General features: G+C 39.5%; 1 protein-coding gene and 1 non-coding gene across 3 annotated transcripts in view; both read left to right on the forward strand.

The window, feature by feature from the left end:
• LOC138804707 (small ribosomal subunit protein mS39-like) overlaps nucleotides 1-22,830 on the forward strand; it is a 34,855-nt gene extending 12,025 nt beyond the window's left edge. For both annotated transcript variants that reach the window (XM_069989153.1, XM_069989154.1), the window contains 18 exons: nucleotides 1,467-1,590; nucleotides 4,541-4,656; nucleotides 7,148-7,218; nucleotides 9,045-9,132; nucleotides 9,619-9,679; nucleotides 10,211-10,296; nucleotides 10,791-10,935; nucleotides 11,836-11,886; nucleotides 14,098-14,187; nucleotides 15,128-15,156; nucleotides 15,991-16,097; nucleotides 17,731-17,809; nucleotides 17,908-17,998; nucleotides 18,899-18,984; nucleotides 19,406-19,554; nucleotides 21,141-21,182; nucleotides 21,963-22,121; nucleotides 22,619-22,830. In XM_069989153.1, the coding sequence (XP_069845254.1) occupies nucleotides 1,467-1,590; nucleotides 4,541-4,656; nucleotides 7,148-7,218; nucleotides 9,045-9,132; nucleotides 9,619-9,679; nucleotides 10,211-10,296; nucleotides 10,791-10,935; nucleotides 11,836-11,886; nucleotides 14,098-14,187; nucleotides 15,128-15,156; nucleotides 15,991-16,097; nucleotides 17,731-17,809; nucleotides 17,908-17,998; nucleotides 18,899-18,984; nucleotides 19,406-19,554; nucleotides 21,141-21,182; nucleotides 21,963-22,121; nucleotides 22,619-22,715 (1,671 nt within the window). In that variant the 3' untranslated portion in view covers nucleotides 22,716-22,830. The remainder of the gene's footprint in view (nucleotides 1-1,466; nucleotides 1,591-4,540; nucleotides 4,657-7,147; nucleotides 7,219-9,044; nucleotides 9,133-9,618; nucleotides 9,680-10,210; nucleotides 10,297-10,790; nucleotides 10,936-11,835; nucleotides 11,887-14,097; nucleotides 14,188-15,127; nucleotides 15,157-15,990; nucleotides 16,098-17,730; nucleotides 17,810-17,907; nucleotides 17,999-18,898; nucleotides 18,985-19,405; nucleotides 19,555-21,140; nucleotides 21,183-21,962; nucleotides 22,122-22,618) is intronic.
• LOC138804735 (small nucleolar RNA SNORD94) lies at nucleotides 20,634-20,770 on the forward strand. Its single transcript, XR_011365329.1, has one exon. It is a non-coding gene; the product is annotated as a small nucleolar RNA SNORD94 (small nucleolar RNA).
• Nucleotides 22,831-24,166: the final 1,336 nt, after the last annotated feature.

The raw sequence follows: 24,166 nt of genomic DNA on the forward strand, positions 1-24,166 counted from the left end.
TGCTACACTCTTAATCATAACTATTCCTTTCTTGTCTCTTTTATTAGCTCTCTGTCCCTAACAAGTGATGTCTTTCTCAGGTTTCTATTTATTGTCTTTTTATTATTTGTTCTCTCTGTTTCAGTGATCCTCATACTCTATTTAGCATTTTGTGTATCTAGGTCAGTCCCTCTGCTTTGACATTATAGATAATATTTTGACTACCTCTTTGTTTTCAGTCCTGTAGTACCCTGAAGTACCTGGTGTCTATTTACTTAGTACTATGTATTTAATTCCATTAGTACATTGGGGAGCAAAACAGACAACATTCCCTCACACACACCCTCCACACGTGCGCGTGCATGCACACACACACACATGTTTATGAGCAGATATACTTACCTCAATTCTTTTTTGCGGGGGTGGGGGGGGCCGGTCGTGGGGCCTGAACTCTGGGCCTGGGCACTGTCCCTCAGCTCTTCAGCTCAAGGCTAGCACTCTACCACTTGAGCCACAGCTCCACTTCCAGCTTTTTTCCTTTTGCTTATGTGGTGCTGAGGAATTGAACCCAGGGCCTCATGCATGCAAGGCAAGCACTCTACCACTGAGCCACCTTCCCAGCCCCACTTACCTCAATTCTTAAGTCACTCCCCCAGTCTGGAATTTTGCTGGTTGATTGTTTGAACCTCTGACTTTTCTGCCCAGGCTGGATTTGAAGGTCCACTATCACTTGAAACCTTGCAAAGGCCTCCTTTCTCCATGGTGGGCAGCACCATTTCATGTTATATTCTAATGATTTCTTTTTGTTCTTTCGGTGCTAGAAGTGGAGCCCAGGGCCTTATGGAAGCATTATACCTTCAGACCTGTAAATATTTGTTTAAGCCTATTTTCTCCACTAGACTTCGCAGTCTAGGACTTTAATCATAGAGAATATCTCTTCTTTTCTTCCTTTGTCTTAATCCTTAGTTCCTCGTGTACTGCCTTGAGTGAAATATCTATATCAAAATGTAGTTGAATAAATTAGTGAATGAGTTAAACTCAGCATACTGTGGTGGAATTGAATGTTTAGAAGAAAAGCAGCATCAAGGATAGAGACTTTGATCTTTGCAATTTAGGTGCATTCTGACACCTTTGGTCAAGATTGGGGATAAAGAGGAAGAAAAAATTGTAAAGTTATGTAGTTGGGACCCCTATGGGTTTTCAGATATATATTGGATATTTATATTTGAGACTTGTAAATTCTTAAGGTGGGAGATGCCCGTGCAACCTTGCTTCAGACTAAGGAAGTTTATCATTTTGTCTTTATTTTTTTTCCCAGTTAAGATTACCTACTAAAACATGTATGTTTACATGCTAAGTAATGTCTGGTGCAGGAAACATGAATTAGAGCAGTAAAGTTTATCTTGGTATATTGATGCTAAAAGCTCTGTCTTACATGACTGTCTTATCTCTTATTTGTGTTAACTAAAACCAATTTGCTTTCCTAGTGCTTAATGCCTGAGTACTTAGAACCTCAGATTGAAGGTATAAGTGAAGCTGCCCTGAAGGAACGAATCAAACTCAAAAAAGTTAAGGCTTCTGTGAACCTCTTTGATCAACTCTTACAAGCAGGTGACTGACTCATTTTAACTCAAGTCCCTCTAGAAACATGGGATGGCACTTACATAATCCATATAGTTTTGAATAAAAGTTACCAGTAGGGTGCTTGATCTGCTTGATAGCTGTGTTGCTTCTGTTTTCAGTAGTTTAGTAAATACTTAATGTTCCACTTTAGTTTTAAATTGTATATACTTTATTAATCATGCTATAGCACTGGTAGAGAAGGTACGTAGCCATTCTTCCTTAGCTTCTGTTTTAACATTAGGCATTTATATACATTAGTCAATTTTTCTATATTCTTGGAAGTGTATTTAGAAGGGTGAGCCACATAAGCCATATAAGAAATATTTAGTAAAGCGAGGTCTTGATATTGTTATAGATATCACTGACCCAAATTGTTCTATGACCTTGAAAGTCACTTTCTCAGAGCCTCTAGAAGTTTTTGTAATCCCGGTGCTGTTTAGTGATTTAAGATAAAGATGTACTAATGTGGAATAGAAGAAAACTGGCCTAAATCATTCAATGTAGAACTGGAAACAAGAAACACTTGCATAAGGCTGTGTTTGAGAATATTAGTTTACAGCCTGCTATCACTTTATATACAGGTGAATGATGAATGATGCTTGTTGAACTTGAACAACACAATATAAATGAGCCTTCAGATTTCCAGTGCTAAGGTTTTTCTTTTTCTAGTTGTACCTATACTAGTATTGGTACAAGCCAGTTATTCAGAAGCATAGCTCAGTAACAGCGCCTACATACTAGGGGAGGAAATCATAGAAAATCTTACTACCAAGCACCTAGTAAATACTAACATTCTGCTAGGCATTTCACATACTTAATTTCACACCTTATCAGTTGGTGTGCTTTAGTTACAGCAACTTTATGCTGGTTGTTTTTGGATAGGGACCCATTTTTTTTTTTTCAGAATCATGCAGCTTTGAGATATAAGGCCTAGTTAAGTTTGTTTCTCCTTTTCTCCCTTCCTCTCTTGTGCTAATACTAGAACTTGAACTTTTTTACTCAAGGCTAGCACTCTACCACTTGAACCATACATCTATCTACTTCTGGCTTTTTGTTGGTTAGTGGGATATAGGTGTCTCATGGATTTCTCTGCTCTGGGTGGTAGAACATCTGCACCTAGTGTCAGTTATGGCTTATGTCTTCTCTGTACCTCCTCTTCTTTTCCTGAAGTGCATTTTTACTTGATTTTTGTTTTCTATTATTGTAAAGATGATAGTAAGGTTATAGTTGCATAAACCAGATAATGAATACATTTCTTGGAAAATATCACTTGATGTACTTTATGTAGAAGATATGACCAACTAGAGATGGTAGAGCTCCACTTGTGAGCAAAAAAGTCAAATTAGAGCATGAGGCCCTGAGTTCAAGCCTCGGTGTACACACATACATACACACACGCAAGGAAAAAAAGCTAGATTTGATTTGAGAGATAGAGTTGCTTTTCTTTTAAAATAGTAAATAATAGCTCATGATTTTCTTTCCTGTGTCCTTTCTTCCTTTTTAACAATTGCTAAGAAGGACCATAAGGTTTTGGGCATTGGAGTTTGTAAATTTACTTTTAAAAGTCTACTATAGGGGCTGGGAAGGTGGTTCAGTGGTAGATTGCTTGCCTTGCGTGCATGAAGCTCTGGGTTTGATTTCTCAGCACTACATAAGCAGAAAAAGTCAGAAGTGGTGCTGTGCCTCAAGTGGTAGAGTGTTAGTATTGAGCTGAAGAGCTGAGAGACAGTGCCCAGGCCCAGAGTTCAGGGCCCACAACCAACAACAACAACAAAAAAACCTCTATAGTCCAGGAACCGGTGGCCCATGCCCATAATCCTAGCTATTCAGGAGTCTGAGATCTGAGGATTACTATTCAAAGCCAGCCCAGGGAGGAAAATTCTTGAGACTCCTATTTCCAATTAACTGCAAAAAGCTAGAACTGGAGCTATTGCTCAATTGGTAGAGCACTAACCATAAGCAAAAGAGCTCAGGGGCAGCAGCCATCCCCCAAGTTCAAGCGCAAGCACTGGCACACAGAAGAAAAAAATGTCTTATTATAGACAGGCAGTTATGCTAGTATTTCTAGGCGAGTTTTTAGTGAGAGTCTGGATCTAAGCAAAATAATTGTATTCATATTTTTTCAAATGGATCTGGGCCAGGATAAATAAGTAGTTATAGTTTGAAGCGTATTCGTTTTATAGAGGAGATGGTTTCTCTAAGACCAGTGGGATACTAGTGACAGGGGTGAGGTTGATTTGAATTCATTGTAAGCATGGGTAGAAATGTAAAGAAAATAAACTGCATAAATTTAATGGGCATATACTCAAGTTTCATCTTTGTCAAATTATACAGGTGAGACTTTTCAGTCAAAGTATTTAAGTTGTTGAGTGAATGATGGCCAGACTACCTTGTTTCAGACTAGAGAAGCTTACTGTTCTGTTTCTCCCCACCCTCCAATTAGAATTAATTGATAGAGTTGTAGGTGGGACTAACTATGTAGACAAGAAAAAAACACTGCTAGTGGAAAAGTGAGTAGAGTTCCTACTAAACTATTCATTCCTTAATAAAGTGGTAGGTGATAGTATATAGCCAAGAAAATAACCTCTAGTGGAAAAAGTGAGTAATTTTAATCTAATAAGTTTTTGTTTCTTTTCTGTTTTTTGGTGCCTATCCTGGGGCTTGAACTGAGGACCTGGTCACTGTCACAAAGCTTTTTTGGCTCAAGGCTAGCACTTTACTATTTGAGCCACACCTCCACTTCTGGCTTTTTTCTTTTTGGAGGGGGCTGGGGCAGAGATTGAAAACTTTCTGCCCAGGCTGGCTTTGAACCATCACCCTCAGATCTCACCCTCCTGAGTAGCTAGGATTACAGGTGTAACCCACCAGTGCTTGACCTAACAAGTTTTTGTTTTTAGGTATTTGAAGGTTTCTTTCTCTTTTTCTCTTCTATCCATAGGAACCACTGTCTCCCTTGAAACAACTAATAGTCTCTTGGATTTATTGTGTTACTATGGTGACCAGGAACCCCCATCTGATTTTCATTTTCAACAACCTCAGCAGTCAGAAGACTTGGTAATAACTTTTGGCATTAATTTCTTTGTTGTTTTGTTTAAAATGTAATGTCTTCTCCAAATAGGACAGATGCTTGTGCCATGTGTCAGAGAGACTTCTCTTTTAGCTTTTTCTTTCTGGTCCTAGGATTTGAACTCAGGACCTGTTTCTTTTTTTTTTCTTTCATTTTTTTTTGTTGCCAGTCCTGGGGCTGGAACTCAGGGCCTGGGCACTGTCCCTGAGCTTCTTTTGCTCAAGGCTCCACTCTACCACTTGAGCCACAGCATCACTTCCAGCTTTTTTCTGTGTATGTGGTACTGAGGACTCAAACCCAGGGCTTCATGCATGCTAGGCAAGCACTCTACCACTAAGCCACATTCCCAGACCAGGACCTCATTCTTGCTTCATTACTTGGTTGGCACTTTACCACTTGAACCACATATCCATTTTAGTATTTTGCCAGTTATGTTGGAGATGGACTTTTCTGCTCATGCTGGCTTGATCCTCCAAATCTCAGCCTCCTGAGTAGCTGGGGTTACAGGTGTGAGTCACTAAGACCTGACTTGGAAGAGACTTCAAGAATTGTTTTAACCTTAGCTCCCTTAGAATTTTTGTTTTTGTTTTATTTTATTGATTAATTAGTTGGTTGTTATTGGTGCCAGTCATGGGGCTTGAACTCATGGTCTGGGTGCTGTCCTTGAGCTTTTTTGCTCAAGACTACTGCTCTTGAGCCACAGCTCCACTTCTGACTTTTTGGTGGTTATTGGAGATGAGTCATAGATTTTTCTGGCTTTGAACCTTGGTCCTCAGATCTTAGCCTCTGAGTAGCTAGGATTATAGATGTAAGCCACCAACTCTCAGCTCCTATTTTGTCCACACCTGTCCCATATGCAGACTAAGCTTTGAGAAGATATGTTTGAGTCAGCCTTTCTATCATTCAGGTGACAATGTGATGTAAAATGGTCCAGAAAAATCTCCAATGCCATGACCCTCAGAAGTGCATGCTTATAAGGGCAGAGAGGAGCAAGGCCAGAGATACTACAAACATTATTGTGCCATAGGCTGCCTGCAGGTGGAGTCATAGCTTCTCTCAAACCCAATAGTTTCACTTTTAAAGTAAATTACAAGGGGTTGGGAATGTGACTCAGTGGAAGAGTGCTTGCTTAGCATGCATGAAGTCCTGGGTTTGATTCCTCAGTGCCACATAAATAGAAAAAGCCAGTAGTGGCACTGTGTCTTGTGGTAGAGTGTTAGCCTTGAGCAAAAAAAGCCCATGGACAGTGCCCAGACCCTCAGTTCAAGCCCCAGCTCTGGACAAAAAAAAATTTTTTTTAAATAGTAAAATAAATTACAAGGAATCCTTTGGATCAGCTGAACACAAATATGTGTGTGCCATTTTTCATAAGTATTTGCTTTTACCTGTAATTGCAAGTAAAACAATCTAGATATCTAATAGTGGATTATCAAATTTGGTAAGAATGTTGAATGGCTATTGAGAGCAATAGTGTAAATGCTTATGAGTATGGAAAGTAAATGCTTATAAGTATCATGAAAGTACATCAACATAAAGGTTGACAATCCTGACCTGAAACCACTGATCCAAATATTTATAGCCATATCCTTTGGGATTGAAACTTTTTGATCACCATTAAATTGAAAATTCTTTACTTGCTTGTTATCTTTGCTTATAGTCAAAATTCAGGCATGTTAAATACAGCTACTTATAAAATTACCATAGTATTATTACGTATCTAAAATGTTTATGACCATAGTTGAATTTCATATTTAGACTTGCGTTGTATTTCCATGATATCTCAATATACATTTGTATTTTATTAAGACTCCAAACTCAGTGGTGGGTTCGATTCCTTAGCACCACATAAGCAGAAAGAAAAAAGCCGGAAGTGGCCCTGTGGCTCAAGTGGTAGAGTGCTAGCCTTGAGCTGAAGAGCTGAGGGACAGTGCCCAGGCCCAGAGTTCAGGTCCCACGACCAGACCCCCCCCAAAAAAAGAGTCTCATGGACTTTCCTGCCCGGGCTGGCTTTGAACAGCCAATCCTCAGATCTCAGCGTCCTAAGTAGCTAGGATTACAGGCATGAGCCACTGGTGCCCAGCTGGATGCTATTTTTTAAAATTAACACTTACTATGTGTGCAAGGTGTATTCTCATCATTCTTACCCCTCTATTATTTTATCTCATTCACTCTTAAAATAATTTTGACATGAAATGAATACTACTAAATATGAATGAAGCTACCTGTAGCCTGTGGAGAAATAGGTGTACTTTTTTTTTTGACTGTTACATTCTTGTGGCAGACCAGACATGTCTGATTTTCCTCTGAATTGGCTGAGTTGAATTCAAGAAACTGTGGGTGTAAACATTTTACTGTGTTTCTTTTTGCTTTCTGCTATGTTTATATTTTTCTGAATTCCCATTTCCTTTCAGAATATTAGTAGTATAATGGGCATTGAATTGTCTTGCTTTTAATTTGTCTTGGTATGATACATTCCAGGAAGAGGCCACTGAGGAAAATAATGAAAAAGCTAAGACAAAGGCTGGTCATCCCATTGGAGTTATGTGGAAGTATGTTACAGTTAACAACTTATATAATTCTTTTATGATATATGAAGAAGTTATTGTTCCATTTCCCTCAGGAAAAGATGTAGTCCTATGATATTCTGAAATACAAATTATTTTTATTATGCAATTTTTACTCATGTAATTGAGATCTTTCTTCTTTGGTGTCTTTTTTTCCCTTGTAAAATGATCTTAATGTGGAACTCAGGCTATCCTCTCAGCCTCCAAGAGCTGGGATTATAGATCTGTGCCACTATATCTAATTTAGGCTTTTTTCTTTAAGCTTTTGACCTCCAGCCAGTAGGTTAAGAATCTGTTCAAGGGTTGGGCTTTGTTTTGTTTATTTTAGTTTTATTTTCTTCCATTTAACTTGATGTACACTTGATGTGGTATGGTTCCTTTGGTATTTTCATCAGTAGTGTTAATATTTACCTAATTCTGAATTTTATTTTATTTATTTATTTATTTATTTTGGTCGGTCATGGGGCTTGAACTCTGGGCTTGGGCACTATCCCTGTACTCTTCAGCTCAAGGCGAGTGCTCTACTTCTTGAGCCACAGCACCATTTCCAGTTTTCTGGTGGTTAATTGCAGATAAGAGTCTCATGGACCTTCCTGCCTGTGCTGGCTTTGAACTGTGATCCTTAGATCTCAGCCTCCTAGTAGCTAGGATTACAGGCATGAGCCACCAGCACCCGGCCTCAGTTTTTTTTAATTTTATTTTTGTGTCTGTTCTGGAGCTTGATCTCAGGGCCGGGACATTGTCCCTGAGCCTCTTTTGCTCAAGGCCAGTGCTCTACCACGTGAGCCACAGCTCTACTTCTGAAGCATTTTGGTAGATTATTGGTGATAAGAGTCTCATGGACTTTCTTGCCTGAGCTGGCTTCAAACCACTGTCCTCAGACTTAAGCCTCCTGAGTAGCTAGGATTATACATGTGAGCCACTAGTGCCTAGTTGATTTTGTTTTTCTTGCTACTAAACATACATAGAAACTAGAATACAATGCCAAATTAAGATTACTATTCAGCAAACAACTATTCAGCAGATTAAACAATGTGAATAACATTTACATGTGAGAGTTTAAATTGAGAAGTATTCTGTGAATGTGGAAGGGATGCTTCCATTAACTAACAAAGGAGAAAATCAGGGTACAGGATCATAGGATAGAGATGGCTTTTTTTCTTTCTTGGTAAAGGAAGAAGAAATAAATGTACATAGGCTGGCATATGCCAGAAGGATTCAGATGGGAACTGTTGTCAGTGGTTGCCTTTGGGATTTCTATTCCAGGATTCAAGAGGGGTAGGAAAACCTCACTAGTGTGGCTAGTAATATAATTTGGTTTTTTTTTCTTTTAATCTGGGCATCTTTTACTTTGCTCGCAAAATTCTTTTGTTTGTTTGGTAGTTTAGTGCCATTCCTGGGGCTTGAACTCAGGACTTAGCCTTTTGCTAGTACTCCACAGCTTCACCTCCTGCCTTTTTCCTCCTTTTTGTTAGTTAATAGGAGATAAAAATCTCAGAGACTTCTTTTCTTCCCACTCTGGCTTTGCATCTTGATCCTCAGATCTCAGCCTCCTGAGTAGCTAGGATCATAGGGGTGAGCCATCATTGCCTGGCAATGTTTCCATTTTGATTCTGCTTACACTCACTAACTGTAAAGTTCTGGGCAACTTAAAGTTTTGAGCTTCATTTTATCCCCACTTTCAAGATGATAATAACGAAAGGTAAAACCCATCAACTGCTTATCACATTGCCTGGAATGTATTAAGCTGTAAGTAAATAATCGAAGTTACTACCAGTTTTCCTGGTTAACATGTAATCTCTTTTGTCTAGACCAAAAAACAATGCTGAAAGAATCTTTGATCTAATGCCAGAGAAGAATGCACATTCTTACTGTACAATGATCCGAGGAATGGTTAAGGTAAATTTATCTTCATTTTTAAGTCCACTAACTTGATTTCTTAACCTCATCTTAAGTTTCCCTTACTGAAATGCTTAGGCCTAGAAATGGTGTTTTAAACTTGGAATTTTTAGGATTTGAATTCTGTGTACAGTATTATGAGATATTTGGGCTATGGAATTAAGTCTACAAAAACAATTTCTTCCAATAGCTGTAACAAGAGAACTTTTTGAAGCCTCTGTCAAGTAATCCAGGCTGGACTCAAATTTGACCCTTCTGTCTTGGTCTTGTACACTCTTCTACCACCTCTACTTGTCACAACTGAAAATGCCTCCAGGCATTGCCCCGTGGCCCCTGGGTAGAAAACCACTGGAATAAAAGATAAGCTTCATGAGAATGGGAGCCTAGTCTGTGTTATTCACTACCATATTCCCAACCCTGGAACAGTAGATATACAGGTACTTCTGTGATGAATAAATTTGGTGATGTTGTCCCTTTTCCCTCTAGCACCGAGCTTATGCACAGGCATTAAACTTGTACACTGAGTTATTGAACAACAGACTTCATGGTGAGTTTGGGAACTCCCCTATACCCTTCTTTATATTTATTTATTTCAATGGTTTTTTTTTGTTTTTTGTTTTTGTTTTTTTTTGCTAGTCCTGGGGTTTGAACTCAGGGCCTGGGTGCTGCCCCTGACCCTCTTTGTGTTCAAGGCTAGTGTTCTACTACTTGAACCGCAGCACTACTTCCGGCTTTTCCTGAGGAGTTTATTGAAGATAAAAGTCTGAAAGATTCCTTCCTGTGCTGGCTTCAAACTTAGATCCTCAGAATTCAGCTTCTGAGTATCCAGGATAATAGGCATGAGCCATTGGTACTCAGACCCTCTTTTTTTTTTCCTCCCAAGAACTTGTGCAAAGTTATTGGATCTTGGCTTTTGTCTTTAGCCCAAATTTTGACTTCTATAACATTGGTAGAGAGCCAGTTTTATGAACATGTGGTGATTAGCCAAGGAATACATAGGTTTGACCATTTTGTCTTCTCCTTGGCTGTTTAAAGGCACAATCTTCTACCCTATTGTTAAAGCAGCTTTCCTTTACAGCTGATGTATATACCTTCAATGCATTGATTGAAGCAAAAGTATTGATGAGTAATGAGAAGTTTGAGGAAAGATGGAATAACACATTGGTAAGTATAATCCTCAATTTGTCTTCTTCACTAGAGTTAAGGCATTAATTCTACTAAAAAGATTTAGGATGAATACAGCATTCATTTGAGCATATTTGGCAGTCAGTACTCTAATCAGTTACCTGTTTACTGCCTTTCCAACAATCCTGTAAGTTAGGTTGCTCTCTGACACACAAGAACCAGAAAGGATCAGACAGGTGGGTCTTATATCTAAGAGGTAGGATCTCAGTCTTTGGAAATGAGGATGGTTAAAGCAGTAGAGTGACTATAGTAGGAAGCTCAAGTTCTTAAGTTCAGTCCCTTATATACTCCCTCCTAAATAGAAAAGTGTAAAAGATAAGATTGTTGATCTTCTTCCTAATTAGCAACAAATTCTTAAATTGGGGATATAATTCTTAACCTGCTTCAGATATTGCCAAAAAGTCAATTTTCAACTTTTATATAATTAGCAAATCATCTAAGAATAAAAAATGTCTTGCTTTGGATTCAACTAGGAACTGCTGAAACATATGATTGCACAGAAGGTAAAACCAAATCTTCAGACTTTTAATACCATTTTGAAATGTCTTCAGAGATTTCATGTACATGGAAAATTTCTAGCTTTACAAACCTTACGTGAAATGAAAGCTATCGGAATAGGTAAGTATACATGCTGACCAACCTGCTGCTGGGCAGCAGGTTTCATGGCCATGGACATAGTATGGTCTATAAAGATTTGGGGACTTATGGGGGTTCTGGAATCAATTCCCCATGGATACCGAAGGAAAACTATTGTGGGGATGCCTGTATCATCTTCATGTTCTTTATAACAATTTAGTGTTGTTTTAGTATTTTAGTTTTTACTTTAATAGATCTTAAGTTGAATGATTTTTTTGGGGGGGAGGGGAGGATGCGGTTGTGGGGCTTGAACTCTGGGCCTGGGCGTTGTCCCTCAGCTCTTCAGCTCAAGGCTAGCACTCTACCACTTGGGGCATAGCGCCACTTCCGGCTTTTTTCTTTTTGCTTATGTGGTGCTAAGGAATTGAACCCAGGGCCTCATGCATGCAAGGCAAGCGCTCTACCACTGAGCCACCTTCCCAGCCCCCCTTTTTTTGGGGAGGGGGTCCAGTCGTGGGGCCTGAACTCTGGGCCTGGGCACTGTCCCTCAGCTCTTCAGCTCAAGGCTAGCGCTCTACCACTTGAGCCACAGCGCCACTTCCGGCTTTTTTCTTTTTGCTTATGTGGTGCTAGGAATCGAACCCAGGGCTTCATGCATGCAAGGCAAGCACTCTACCACTGAGCCACCTTCCCAGCCCAAATATGTTGTAGTATATTGTGTATATTTTAGTATTTACTTTATGACCGGTTGCTTGGTAATGGATTCTTTTCATTATGCATTACTATTCTCAGTGGAATATCAATAATAGCATTTCCTTAAATACCAGGGTTTGCTTAATTCTAGTATTTGCTTTAATACTAGTGCTTTGGTAAAATGTATTTTGTTTGCACAGCTGTGTTTTACTATATTCTTTATTTTTTCCTTTCACCTGGTAATTTGAGAACCTTCGCTTGCAACATACCACTATATTATTCAGGTGTTTTATCAACATGGTACGTATAATATTTCATTAAATTTATGTAGAAAATAGTCTCCTTTGGGTTTATGCAAATAATTATTGAAATTTGCCTTCTCCACATACAAATTAATAGAAAATTAAACTGAGTATAATGACACAGACCTGTAATCCCAGCATTCAGAAGGCCAGAGCAGGAGAATCAAAAAGTTACAGGTTGGTCTGGGCTACATAGCAAGATCCTGTAGGTAGGTAGGTAGGTGAGAAGGTAGAAATGGAGGGAGGGAAAGAACATTCTTATATACATCAATAATCAAACAATTTTTAAGTTAACATCTTCAGCCTGAGTAAAACATTATTCTTGAAGGTAGTAACTGTGATATAAAACTGGAGCTGGTGGGGAAGAGGCTTATAGAGTGTACCAGCATTCTTGGCATATAAAGAATAAACAAATGATATTTTACTCTGGGGTTCCTTTTGTTCTCTAGAAATGAGCTGTTCTGTACAATAGCCTTGTGTGGTTAGTGAAAATTAAGTTTAAAAAATGTGGCATTAAGCTGAGCACCAGTGGCTCATGCCCGTAATCCTAGCTACTCAGGAAGCTGAGATTTGAGGATTGTAGTTAAGAGCCAGCCCAGGCAGAAAAGTCCCTGAGACTCTTATCTCCAATTAACCACCAGAAAACTGGAAGTAATGCCCAGGCCCAGAGTTGAAGCCACACAGCTGACCAAAAAAAAAAAAAGTGGCATTAGAGTTCAGAGGACACGTGTAGCAAATGCCTACCACAGCCGGGCACTGGTGGCTCATGCCTGTAATCCTAGCTACTCAGGAGGCTGAGATCTAAGGATCATATTTCAAAGCCAGCCTAGGCAGGAAAGTCCATGAGACTCTTATCTTCAATTAACCACCAGAAAACCGGAAGTGGCACTATAGCTTAAGTGGTAGAACATGAGACAAATCAAACTGAGAAACTTGGAACTGTGATGGAGAGAAAAAGTATATTTAGTTTACTATCTCAGTATCTAACAAGAATATTGGTATGATTAGTGAAATTTATCACATGGTTATAGAATGATGTCTACAAATTATTGATATATTGGCCAATGACTATCTTTGACGCCCAATTTATGATAGCCTTCTCAGAATACCTATAGAATTCTGGCAACCAGATACTGAAAATTACAGATTTTATCCACATTAGAATGCAGTACAACCAGTTGCCAGAGCTCATTCACTTCTGTAATTCTAGTTACTTGGGAAATTGGGAATAGGAGGTTCACAGTTCAAGGTCAGTTGCAGCAAAGTTTGAGAGACCCCCTTCTTAACCCATACCTGAGAGCAGTGGCAAGTACATGTTATCCTAATCTATTTAAAGGCCAAAATTTTGAGCGCTCACCTTGAGGTAAAGTCTTAGGGCCAGCACCTAGGCCCAGAGTCTAAGCCCCATGACTGACCAAAAAAAAAAAAAAATGCTTACTACTTGCAGTGATTGTAGATACATAGATAGAAATCTTTTTTGGATGGAACTATCCTATAACTTATTGGACAGTATTAGTATAGAGGAATGTATGCCCTATTCTGAAACCTTCTGGGAGGGTTTTGAGGCCTCCTTTGTCATATGCTCCTAGGAGTTAGTCTCTATGGATGCTGTGTTCTCTTTGTAATGGATTTTAGAGCCAGGCTCCCCAGAGTTGAAATTCCAGCTCTAGCATTTATTTACCAGTTCTGTCAAGAAGGACTGGATACTTTACCTGCTACATAACACCACCAGGATATGATGTTGTAACTTCATATAGTGTCTTGTAACCATGCTTGGAAGGCACTAAAGAATCCTTGGGTTTTTACCCAATTGTCCCCTAAAGAAATGACCATTGAGTTTAGCAGTGATGGTTCTAGGTATTTCTTCCAATGATAGACTTAGTAAAAATAAGAAGGAACCCAATCTCTACCAAACTACACACACAACAAACATAATGTAGGTACTGCTTATTTTCATGCCACTTTTCTGAAAAGATTCAAGAAAAAAAGAGAAAAGTAACTAGAACACATAGAGACTTCTGATTCTTCCAGATTTTATACACTTGGAAGCTGAGAGGTAAAAAGTTTCGTGTTTTCCCCTTCTCAGCTCTATGCCAGGCATTAAATTCAATATGGAGCAAGAAGATGGGAGTGCCACTGTCCTAGGTACTGTGAGTTTTGTTTTAATATAGAAGAATGTGGACTTAAACCCATTTGTTTTGCTTGGCAGGAAACTCTTCCAGAGAACCATCCCTCATTATTTACAGTATAATGAAAGAACTAACAGGGAAGAAATTTTATCCAAAGGATCTAGATGATGGTATGTACAGAAACTGCTTATATTTTCCCCTTATAGGCATTTATTATTTACCCAAGCACCAGTCTAGCCTGTGTTGAGGGCAAGATTTTTAGCTTAGTAATATTTGGGGTGATTATTATGAGAATGGTAAAAACCGTATACTATATGCTTAATTTTATTTTATTTTGTTATAATATGATATACAGAGGGATTATAGTTACCTAAGAAATAATGAGTACATTTCTTTTTCTTCTTTTTTTTTGTCAGTTGTGAGGCTTGAACTCTGGGCCTAGGTGCTGTCCTCAGCTCTTCTGCTCAAGGCTAGTGCTCTACCACTTGAGCCACAGCACCACTTCTGCCTTTTTCTGTTTATGTGGTGCTGAGAAATCGAACCCAGGGCCTCATGCATGAGGGGCAAGAACTCTACCACTGAGCTACCTTCTCAGCCCTTGAGGACATTTCTTGTCGAACATTGTTACCCCTCCCTCATCTTTCTCCCAGTTTCCCTCCCCCCTTATTGATATTTCTTTTTATTTCTTTAGCTTTGTCTTGCATATGAACTGTCTCCATTTTGTTTTGCTTTTAGTGATACTAGTGTTTGAATTCATGCCTTGTGCTTGCTAGGCAGCCACTCTACCACTAACACTTATAGGCCTTTTATGTGCTGGTTATTTTTTGAGGTAGGGGCTCGTCTAGTTAGTCTTGGACTGCAATCCTGTTTGTTCTAACTTGTGTCACCAGAATGATGTGTATATGCCACAGTGCCTAGCAGTTGTCAAGGAATCATGAAGTTTATTCCTGGAATGGCCTCGAATCGCCAAATAATACCCTATTTGAGATCCTGTACAGTAGCTTGAGCTCCTGTGCCACCTATTTGTTGGCAAAATTTTTATTTATATTTCTGATGTGAAAATATATTTCATCCATACCAACTAAAGCTCTTATGAACTTTGATTTTCAGATAAGTTTTTTCAGTCTGCCATGAATGTTGTAAGTACTAATTTTTGTTGTTTAACTTCATTTTCTGTACTTTAATGTTTACTTTCCTTAATTTTATCTGTAATTGGGGGCTGTGATTCTTTCATTTCCTCTGCTGTTCATGCTTTTGTTTCTATATTTGTTGATAATATATAGTTTTAGATCACATAACTCTACCCTTTGCTTATGCTATACATTACCTTTTTGCCTTTTTTCTTCTTGCAAGCTTTAGCAAGGATTTAGTAGGGAAGAATAGAAAGAGAAACATCGGCTTCACACACAGGAAATGGGAGTTAGACTCTTATGTTGCCTTTTTCATGCCTCTAGACAGATAAGCTTTCCGAATATTTTGTATTTATCCCATTAACTTTTCAAATTGATAAACTTTTCTATCATGCTGATCATTAGAAAAATTTCACAGGATCTCTGCATGAGTACAGTACATCCTGGTTCCTAAGGAGAACTCACAATTTTGTGTAGTTTCTTCACTAACGTGCTCAGACACACCTCAGCAGTGGTGTATTTGTTGACAGCAGTCAGCATCTCATAAGAAGGAAGAGCCATAACTATATTGTGGGTGGTTTCTGCTAATACAGTGATGCTGGTCTGAGCATTCCATGTCTTCTCTAGTATTTGTTTCTAAAGATTTAATTGCTAAGTCAAAATAGCTTTGTAAATTTATAAAAGTTGAGTCTTCAACTCCTCTCTTGAATTCCTTTTATTTGCTATCAACCATTAAATTGAATAAGTATAAGTATTTACACAGGAAACTAACATTTTTCTTTATTAGCAAGTTACTACTTTGCTTGTAAGAATGTCAGTGTAATTCTACTTGCAAATTTTCAGTGCTCTTCTCTCCGAGATCTAGAACTTGCTTACCAGGTACATGATCTTTTAAATACGGGAGATAACCAGAAATTCATTGGAATTGATTTTCGTCGTAATTTCTATTAGTAAGTATATTGGAAATGTGTCCTTATTTCTTGTTTCAGTTAGTAGATTCCACAGATGGGAGGATTTTAGTGACTCTTCATAGCTCACTTCTGGTGTTATGTACCATAGTTGTACTTAATAGTACATACTAAATGAACACTTAGAAAACAAAGCAGTGGTAAAATTGCCAGATTTGGGAGTCTAGTTGTACAACTAGTACTTTGAGATTTTCCTTTGCAACATTTTAAATTCTTCAGACTTATTTTTAAATTGTAACAGGATGTGTTGGTCCATTAAGACTTTTTTCTCAGGCTGGGAAGGTGGCTCAGTGGTAGAGTGCTTGCCTTGCATGCATGAGGCGCTGGGTTCGACTCCTCAGCACCATATACACAAAAAAGCCCAAGACTGGCAAAAAAAATGGCTTTTTTCCTCAATCTCTTGGTTTTGGTTTTAAAGATCAAGATTCTGGAGTCTGTAGAGGCTCTGTCAATGGGTTTGCTGGAACATAAAATGAGGGAATGTGGCTTAGTGGTAGAGTGCTTGCCTAACATGCATGAAACCCTGGGTTTGATTCTTCACTACCACATACACAAAAAAAAGCTGAAAGTAGTGCTGTGGCTCAAGTGATAGAGTGCTAGCTTTGAGCAAAAGAAGCTCAAGGACCTTGCCTAGGCCAAGTTCAAGCCCCAGGACTAGCACCAAAACAAAACAAAACAAAAAAAAACATGAAAGAGCCACCTGTTAATTGTGAGAATGGTTTTCCATGTGTCCAACTCTTTGCTTTACATGTTTGTTTTGAGGGAAGGCAGCACTGAGGTTTGAAGTCAAGCCCTCATGCTTAGTAGATTGACACTCCAGCTGAGCCATGCCTTTAAGCTTTTTTTTTTTGCTGGTTACTTTTAAGATAGGATCTTTCTTTTGTCCAGGTATTCAGCTGGACCATGACCCACCTATTTTAGCTTTATATGACAAGTTCCAACTTCCTTCTGTCAAGGTAGAATCCCAGGCATTCACCTGCGAGAGCTGGTCTGGAACCTAATCTAAATAGATTAGGATAACATGTATTTGCTACTGCTCCCAGGTATGGGTTAAGAAGGTGTCACTCGGGGCTAGAAAGGTGGCTCAATGGTAGAGTGCTTCCCTGGCATACATGAGGCCCTGGGTTTGATTCCTCAGCACCACATAAGCAGAAAAAGCCGGAAGTGGTGCTGTGACTCACGTGGTAGAGAGCTAGTCTTGAGCTAAGAGCTCAGGGACAGCGCCCAGGCCCAGAGTTCGGCCCCATGACCAACCAAAAAGAAGGGGGGGAGTCTCTCAAACTTTGCTGCCCAACTGACCTTGAACTGTGAACCTCCTATTCCCAGCTTCCCAAGTAACGAATTACAGAAGTGAATGAGCTTCTGGCAACTGGATGCACTGCATTCTTTTAATGTGGATAAAATCTGTAATTTTCAGTATCTGGTTGCCAGAATTCTATAGGTATTCTGAGAAGGCTGTCATAAATTGAGCATCAAAGATAGTGCATATTAAGTCATTGGCCAATATTTCAATAATTTGTAGACATCATTCTATAACCATGTGATAAATTTCATACCAATATTCTTGTTAGATACTGAGATAGTAAACTAAATATACTTTTTCTCTCCATCACAGTTCCAAGTTTCTCAGTTTGATTTGTCTCATGGAACAAATTGATGTCACTTTGAAGTGGTATAAGAACCTGGTACCTTCAGTAAGCTGATTCATTATTTGTCATTTATCTTGATAACTAAATTTGTAATTATTGCTCCTGGTGAATATTTGGATTAATACTTGAATTTCATTCATCAGGTGTTCTTTCCACACTCTCATACAATGATAGATCTTCTTCAAGCATTGGATGTGGCCAATCAGTTAGAAATGATCCCTCAGATTTGGAGAGGTCAGTATCAGTTTTATGTTTAGTAAATTTCCATTGTGATTAATAACATTGGTAAAGGCCTAAATTTCCATTTTTAACTGAAAGGAACCCATTAGTTGAGGTGTACTTCAAAGCCATTACTCAAATTGCACTTTAGATGAGTAAACAGTTGTTGAAAATGAGCTCTGGGAGCTGGGAATGTGTCTTAGTGGTAGAATGCTTACCTTGCATACATAAAGCCATGGATTCAATTCCTCAGAACCACATGCACAGAAAAATCTGGAAGTGGCACTGTGACTCAAGTGGTAGAGTGCTGGTCTTGAGCAAAATAAGCTCAAGGGCACTGCCCAGGTCCTGAGTTCAAGCCCCAGGAGTGGCCAAAAAAAAAAAAAAAAAGATGTACAGTGAGGTTATAGTTGTATAAGTCAGGTAAGGAGTACAGTTTTTTTTCTTGCTTTTTTCGTTTTTGCTGGTCCTGGGGCTTGAACTCTGGGCTTGGGCACCATCCCTGAGCTTTCAGTCAAGGCTAGCACTCTACCACTTGAGCCACAGCACTACTTCTGGCTTTTTCTGTGATTAATAGGAGATAAAAGTCTCATTGACTTTCTTGAAGATGGCTTTAAACCGAGATCCTCATTTCTCAGCCTTCTGAGCAGCTAGGATTACAAGTATGATTCATCAGCATACTCAGCAAGAGTACATTTCTTTTTGGACAGTGTCACCCCTTTCCTTGTGCTCTCCCAGTTTTTCCCTCCCATCCCACTCACAAGTTGTACAGTTCATTTTCAACCTAGTGTCCAGTGAGTACCACTGCTGCATTTGTTCACCCTTTATCCCTCCATTTCTGTGCTTCCTCTTACTTGTTTTTATTTTTCCCATTTTACATTTTGGTGATCAGTGTTGCTTCTCTTTGTCCTTAAGATAGTAAAGAATATGGACACACTTTTCGCAATGAACTAAGAGAGGAAATCCTGATGCTGATGGCAAGGGATAAGCATCCACCACAGGTAGGAGCTGTCTTCAAGTTATATTACCATTATTAGATATGTATTAACCAATGTATCATTTGGTATTACGCCTATTTAAGGATTGTTCTCTTTATGATACATGGAAGCATATGTTGTTCTTAGAAAACAGCTTTTTCATTCCTGTCGTCCAAAACACATAGGAAAATAGTTGCCAATCCTGACAATAAGAGCAACCTAGTTTTAAAAATTCCAGCTAAAAGAAAACTTGTAGTTGAAAGATATAAGTAATATAATTATTTATTTCAAGCCAAGCTTCTTTTTATTGAATTACTTGTAAATCCATGTAATATGTTGAGATGGTAAAATATATTGCTCAGGAATTTTAATGGTCTTTTGGTAGTTTCCTGAGCTTCAATTCTGGTGAGACCACTGGGCAGTTCTGACTCTTAGGTCCTCTCAGCTTCAGGTGGTATTTGCTGACTGTGCTGCTGATATCAAATCTACATATGAAAGCCAAGCAGCCAGACAGAGTGCTCTCACTTGGCCAGCCAACTCTCTCAACTGTATAGCTATCCTCTTCTTAAGAGCTGGGCGAGCCCAGGAAGCCTGGTGAGTACAAAATGGCAAGTGTAAACCAGAAACATTTGTGTTTGGTTCTAAAACATTTACCCCAGTCCCTGAGTAGAGGTCCTCTAGTTTAGCTGGATGATGACATAGTTTATCATGAGCCAACCTAGAATGTATACTAAGGTTTCATGGGAACTTGGAAAAAAACAGCTAAAAAGCAAATTTATATGTATAATACATTTAAGCAGGGGGTACAGTTCAGATGAGCTGAAAGCTGAGAATTCTCTCTGAATTTGTGACTTTCCGTTTGCTTTTTTTTTTTTTTTTTAAGTGATACTGGGGTTTGAACTCAGTGCCTTAAATATCCTGGGAAGGCATATTTACTATCTACTCCTTGAGCCATACCTCCAAAGCCCTCAATTTCTGACTTTTGTTTTCAGTGTCTCTGGGCAAATAAGTCACTTGGTAATCATTATTAGATGTGTACTAACCAGTGTTAGTGTTAGTACACTTGGGATCCAAGACCAATTTAAGGATAATTGTGTTGGTTTCACATGTCATTGTGTAGTGTTCTGCTGCCACATGTAACCTCACTTGTCTGCTTCCACAAATGAACAAAGTGATCAAAGAAACTCTGAAAAAGACTTTGGTCATTTATGTTATCGAAATAACGTTTTCAAGTGTTTGACCTACACCTACCTAGCGTAAAATATGAGCCCTGAACTTAGACTTCTGGAAACATTTATGAAACATGGCTCTGGTAAGAATCCATTCTTGGTTTGTGTTGCCATATTTTGGCTGTGCCTTTATCAGCATATCATTCAGATTGTCAGTGTCCCTGATTTGGAAGCTTGTGCATATTCATTCGGAAAAATGAATAAGCAAAAATGACAACAAATTGATAGTTATAGGAAAGCCACACTTAGTTCTCTGCTATAATTTGTGTTAAACGTAAATGTGTATTTGAAGGGTAAGTTTGAGGATCTGTGCCTACCAGTTTCATGTGGCTTTTCACTGTCTCCAGGAAAAGATGCCTAACTCTTGCATATTATCTGCTAGCACCTGTGTTGCCAGCACTATGCTGGTTAGGTCGGGCGAGTTAGCAGTTACTTGCTGTGAACCAGGCTATGATGATTGGCGCAGGGGTACGGACCTCAGCTGAGTCATGGGAGCTGAGTGTATGTGTTTCACCATTGTCCTGCATGTGGCAGGTTGGTGGTGTGCACTTGCATGAGAACGTTGCCTTAGTCTGAGCCTGTTCTTCACAACCGAGTTGACTGGCCTAGGATGTTAGAAGAGGCAGGCTAAGCTAGAATGTAGGCTGTGTGACCTCTCTGGAGTGAATAGATCATAACACCAGCCACTTCTCAGGTTTACTGTTAGCTTGTAATGTGTGGATATGTGTGGAAGTGGTGAGTGAGGACAGTGTGTTTAAGCACCTGAGCTAAAACTGATGTGCAGATAGGGAGGGCTGGGGATGAGAGGAGCCAACTGTTGTGTGTCTTCAGGAACTTAAGCATATAGTTAGGAAGAAAAGGACTGTTTGAAAATCTTGGGGAGAATAGCTTCATTTAATTGCCTTCTATTTTTCTATTAGTAATCACCTTTTCCTATCTCCTCTTGCACAGGAAAATGTTGGGACTTTTCAGAAAGCATAATAAAATCCCTAGGTAAGATGAGTAACATGTTTTGCTTGGTTTAGGCTGGAATTAGCCATAAGGTCTTTGACTTACTGTGGATTGGATTTGCTCATTTACCTCAGCCACAACATCTAGCCACCCTTTAGTTAGCAATGTCCCACCATCCAAGGCATTCTGAGGCAAACAGCTTTTTTGTGCTCAGTGATTGGGGTTATATTCAGTTAGGTAGTCCTCAATGAAACTATATTGAGAGTTGGAAAGGGGCTCAGGTGTAGAGTGCTTGCCTAGCATGCATAAGGCTTTGGGTTCAATTCCTCAGCACCACATAAGCAGAAAAAGCCAGAAGTGGTGCTGTGCCTCAGGTGGTACAGCACTAGCCTTGAACTGAAGAGCTGAGGGACAGCGCCCAGGCCCAGAGTTCAGGCCCCACAACCAACAAAGAAAGGGAGGGAGGAAGGAAGGAAAGAAACTATATTAAATGCTCTATTGGAACTTTAAATTTAGACTTTATGTAACTTAACTTTGGAAGCTGCCAGGATTTTATTAAATGAACTTACATTGGCTTTTGCCTATAAATCTATAATGAGGTACATGGGATCAAACTCAAGGCTTTGCACTTGCTAGGCAAGTGCAGGTCCTCTTCTGTAATTTTGCCCAGGCTAGCATTGAACCTTGATCTTCTTTGATCCTTCTCCACCTCCTGAGTAGCTAAAATTGCTAGCGTGTACCACAATGACTGGTTTATCTGAGTCTTTGGTTAAAGGGTAGGACATTCTGTTTAGTCCTTTACACATTTTGCCTTGTTTACAGAAATGAGTTGCTGAATGAGTTTATGGACACTGCAAAAGTATCTGATAGTCCTGATCAGGCCATTGAAGTGGTGAAGCTGGCAAGTGCCTTCAGCTTGCCTGTTAGTAAGGCCCTCACCCAGAGAGTAATGATGGACTTTGCAATCAACCCAGAACAAAAGTAAGTGGAACTCGGGGCTGGGAAGGTGGCTCAGTGGTAGAATGCTTGCCTTGCATGCATGAGGCCCTGGGTTTGAGTCCTCAGCACCATATAACAGAAAAAGCTGTTAGTGGGGCTGTGGCTCAAGTGGTAGAGTGCTAGCCTTGAGCTGAAGAGCTGAGGGTCAATGCCCAAGCCCAGAGGTTCAGGCCCCATGACCAGCAAAAAAAAAAAGTAAGTGGAACATCTTCACTGACAAGGAACAAACCATGTTTCACCTGTTTAGATGTTTATCGCTTTCTCCAGTATTTTGTTCTTCCAAGATGTAGAAATGACTATCGTTTGTTATACAGGTCAGGGAAGCCTTCCTTGTAGATTGGGGCTGTTAGAACCTTTTTCTTTGTTCTTACAAATGAATGCTTCTACAAGATCTGTTTTTCTGATTTGGGTGAATGTCAGGCACTAAGCTCCCCAGCTCTGATAGCTGCAGTGTAACCTGCAATGTCTTTTCCTTACAGGAAAGCCCTGTCCAACCTAACTGCATTGAACAGTGACAGTGATGGGGACAGCAGCAGTGACAGCGACAGTGACAGCGACATCAGTGAAAGCAAATAAAAATGAGGTGGCCTTGCTGTGACTGGAAATAACATGTAGATTTGGCCCGTTTATTACTGTGCAGTAGATAAAATTCTGACTGTAGATTAAGGTCATAAAATTTACTGAAAATCTACAGTGCTCAAAGTTTATCATTTAAGCAGCAACACTGCTATCTTACACATATATAGCACACCCTTGAGGGACCATGGCTCTTGGTCATCACACCCTGCAACATTGCCATCATCAGCGTGCTGGTGTTCTATAGCTCTTCTTAGCTTATGTGCTGGTCCTTCATGACTATGAGACAGGTTTTCGTGAAGTTATATCATAATTGCTGCTGGATCAATAATAACCCAGTTTTGATTGCATTTAGATACTTACTTCATAATTGATTAAACCAGATTATAGTAATTTAGGCTCCAAAGCAGCAGAATGAAGACTGAGTAAATACGGTAATAATGTACATTTGTGTTTTCCATTATTTGTCTTAATCTTCCCACTAGAATGCCTAAGTGTGATTTAGGGACAGAAGTATGGCTCAGTGATAGAGGTCTTGCTTTAGCTTACATTGGTCCTTGTTTGAAGTTTAGTACCAACAATATTCAATGAAAATTTATCTCATTGTTGGCATCATTTTTCTGCTTTTTTTTTTTTTTTTCTGCTTGAATTCTGGGCTTGGGCGCTATCCCTCAGCTCTTCAGCTCAAGGTGAGCGCTCTACCACTTGAGCCACAGCACTTCCTTTTTTTCTAGTGGTTTATTGGAGGTAAGAGTCTCACAGACTTTCCTGCCTGGAATGGCTTTGAACCGTGATCATCAGATCTGTCTCCTGAGTAGCTAGGATTACAGGCCTGAGCCAGTGGCACCTGGCTTTTTCTGCTATTCTTTATGGGATAAATGAGGACTGGGGACAAGGGTGTGGAATGTCTTATTGACATGATCCTGTATTGCTAAAGGGCCTCTGTCTAGCTTTTGTTTTTTGCTTTTTGTCAAAAGCTTGAACTTGGCTTGGGCACTGTTCCTGAACTCTTTGGCTCAAGGCTACCCTTCTACCACTTGGAGCCACAGTACCACTTCCAGTTTTCCGGTGGTTAAATGGATGAGTCTTTTGGACTTTCTTGCCCAGGCTGTCTTTGAACCGTGATCCTCCGACTTCAGCCTCTTGAGTAGCTAGGTTTAAAGGTGTGAAACTCAATTAGAGGAGCATTCTTCAATTCGCAGAGACTTCTACCACATCCTGCTTTTGCACATGTCGTTCCCAGATTTACTAAGGCACTCTATGATTCTGTACTCATCAACCCTGCCAGGGTTTTATACTTAGAAGGTACTTGTTAACTGCATTCTTAGTTATATTTACTAGTCTCCCTAGGCCAAACCCATGATACATCCTTGGAAACCTAGGCATTTGGTTTGTTTTCACCTAAAATGTAAAGTCTGATTTGAGGAATGGAGGAAGGTGGCAGTATACTG

Source organism: Dipodomys merriami, unplaced genomic scaffold (assembly GCF_024711535.1).
Source record: "Dipodomys merriami isolate MVZ:Mamm:240054 unplaced genomic scaffold, mDipMer1.0.p SCAF_37, whole genome shotgun sequence".
NCBI classification, from domain to species: domain Eukaryota; kingdom Metazoa; phylum Chordata; class Mammalia; order Rodentia; family Heteromyidae; genus Dipodomys; species Dipodomys merriami.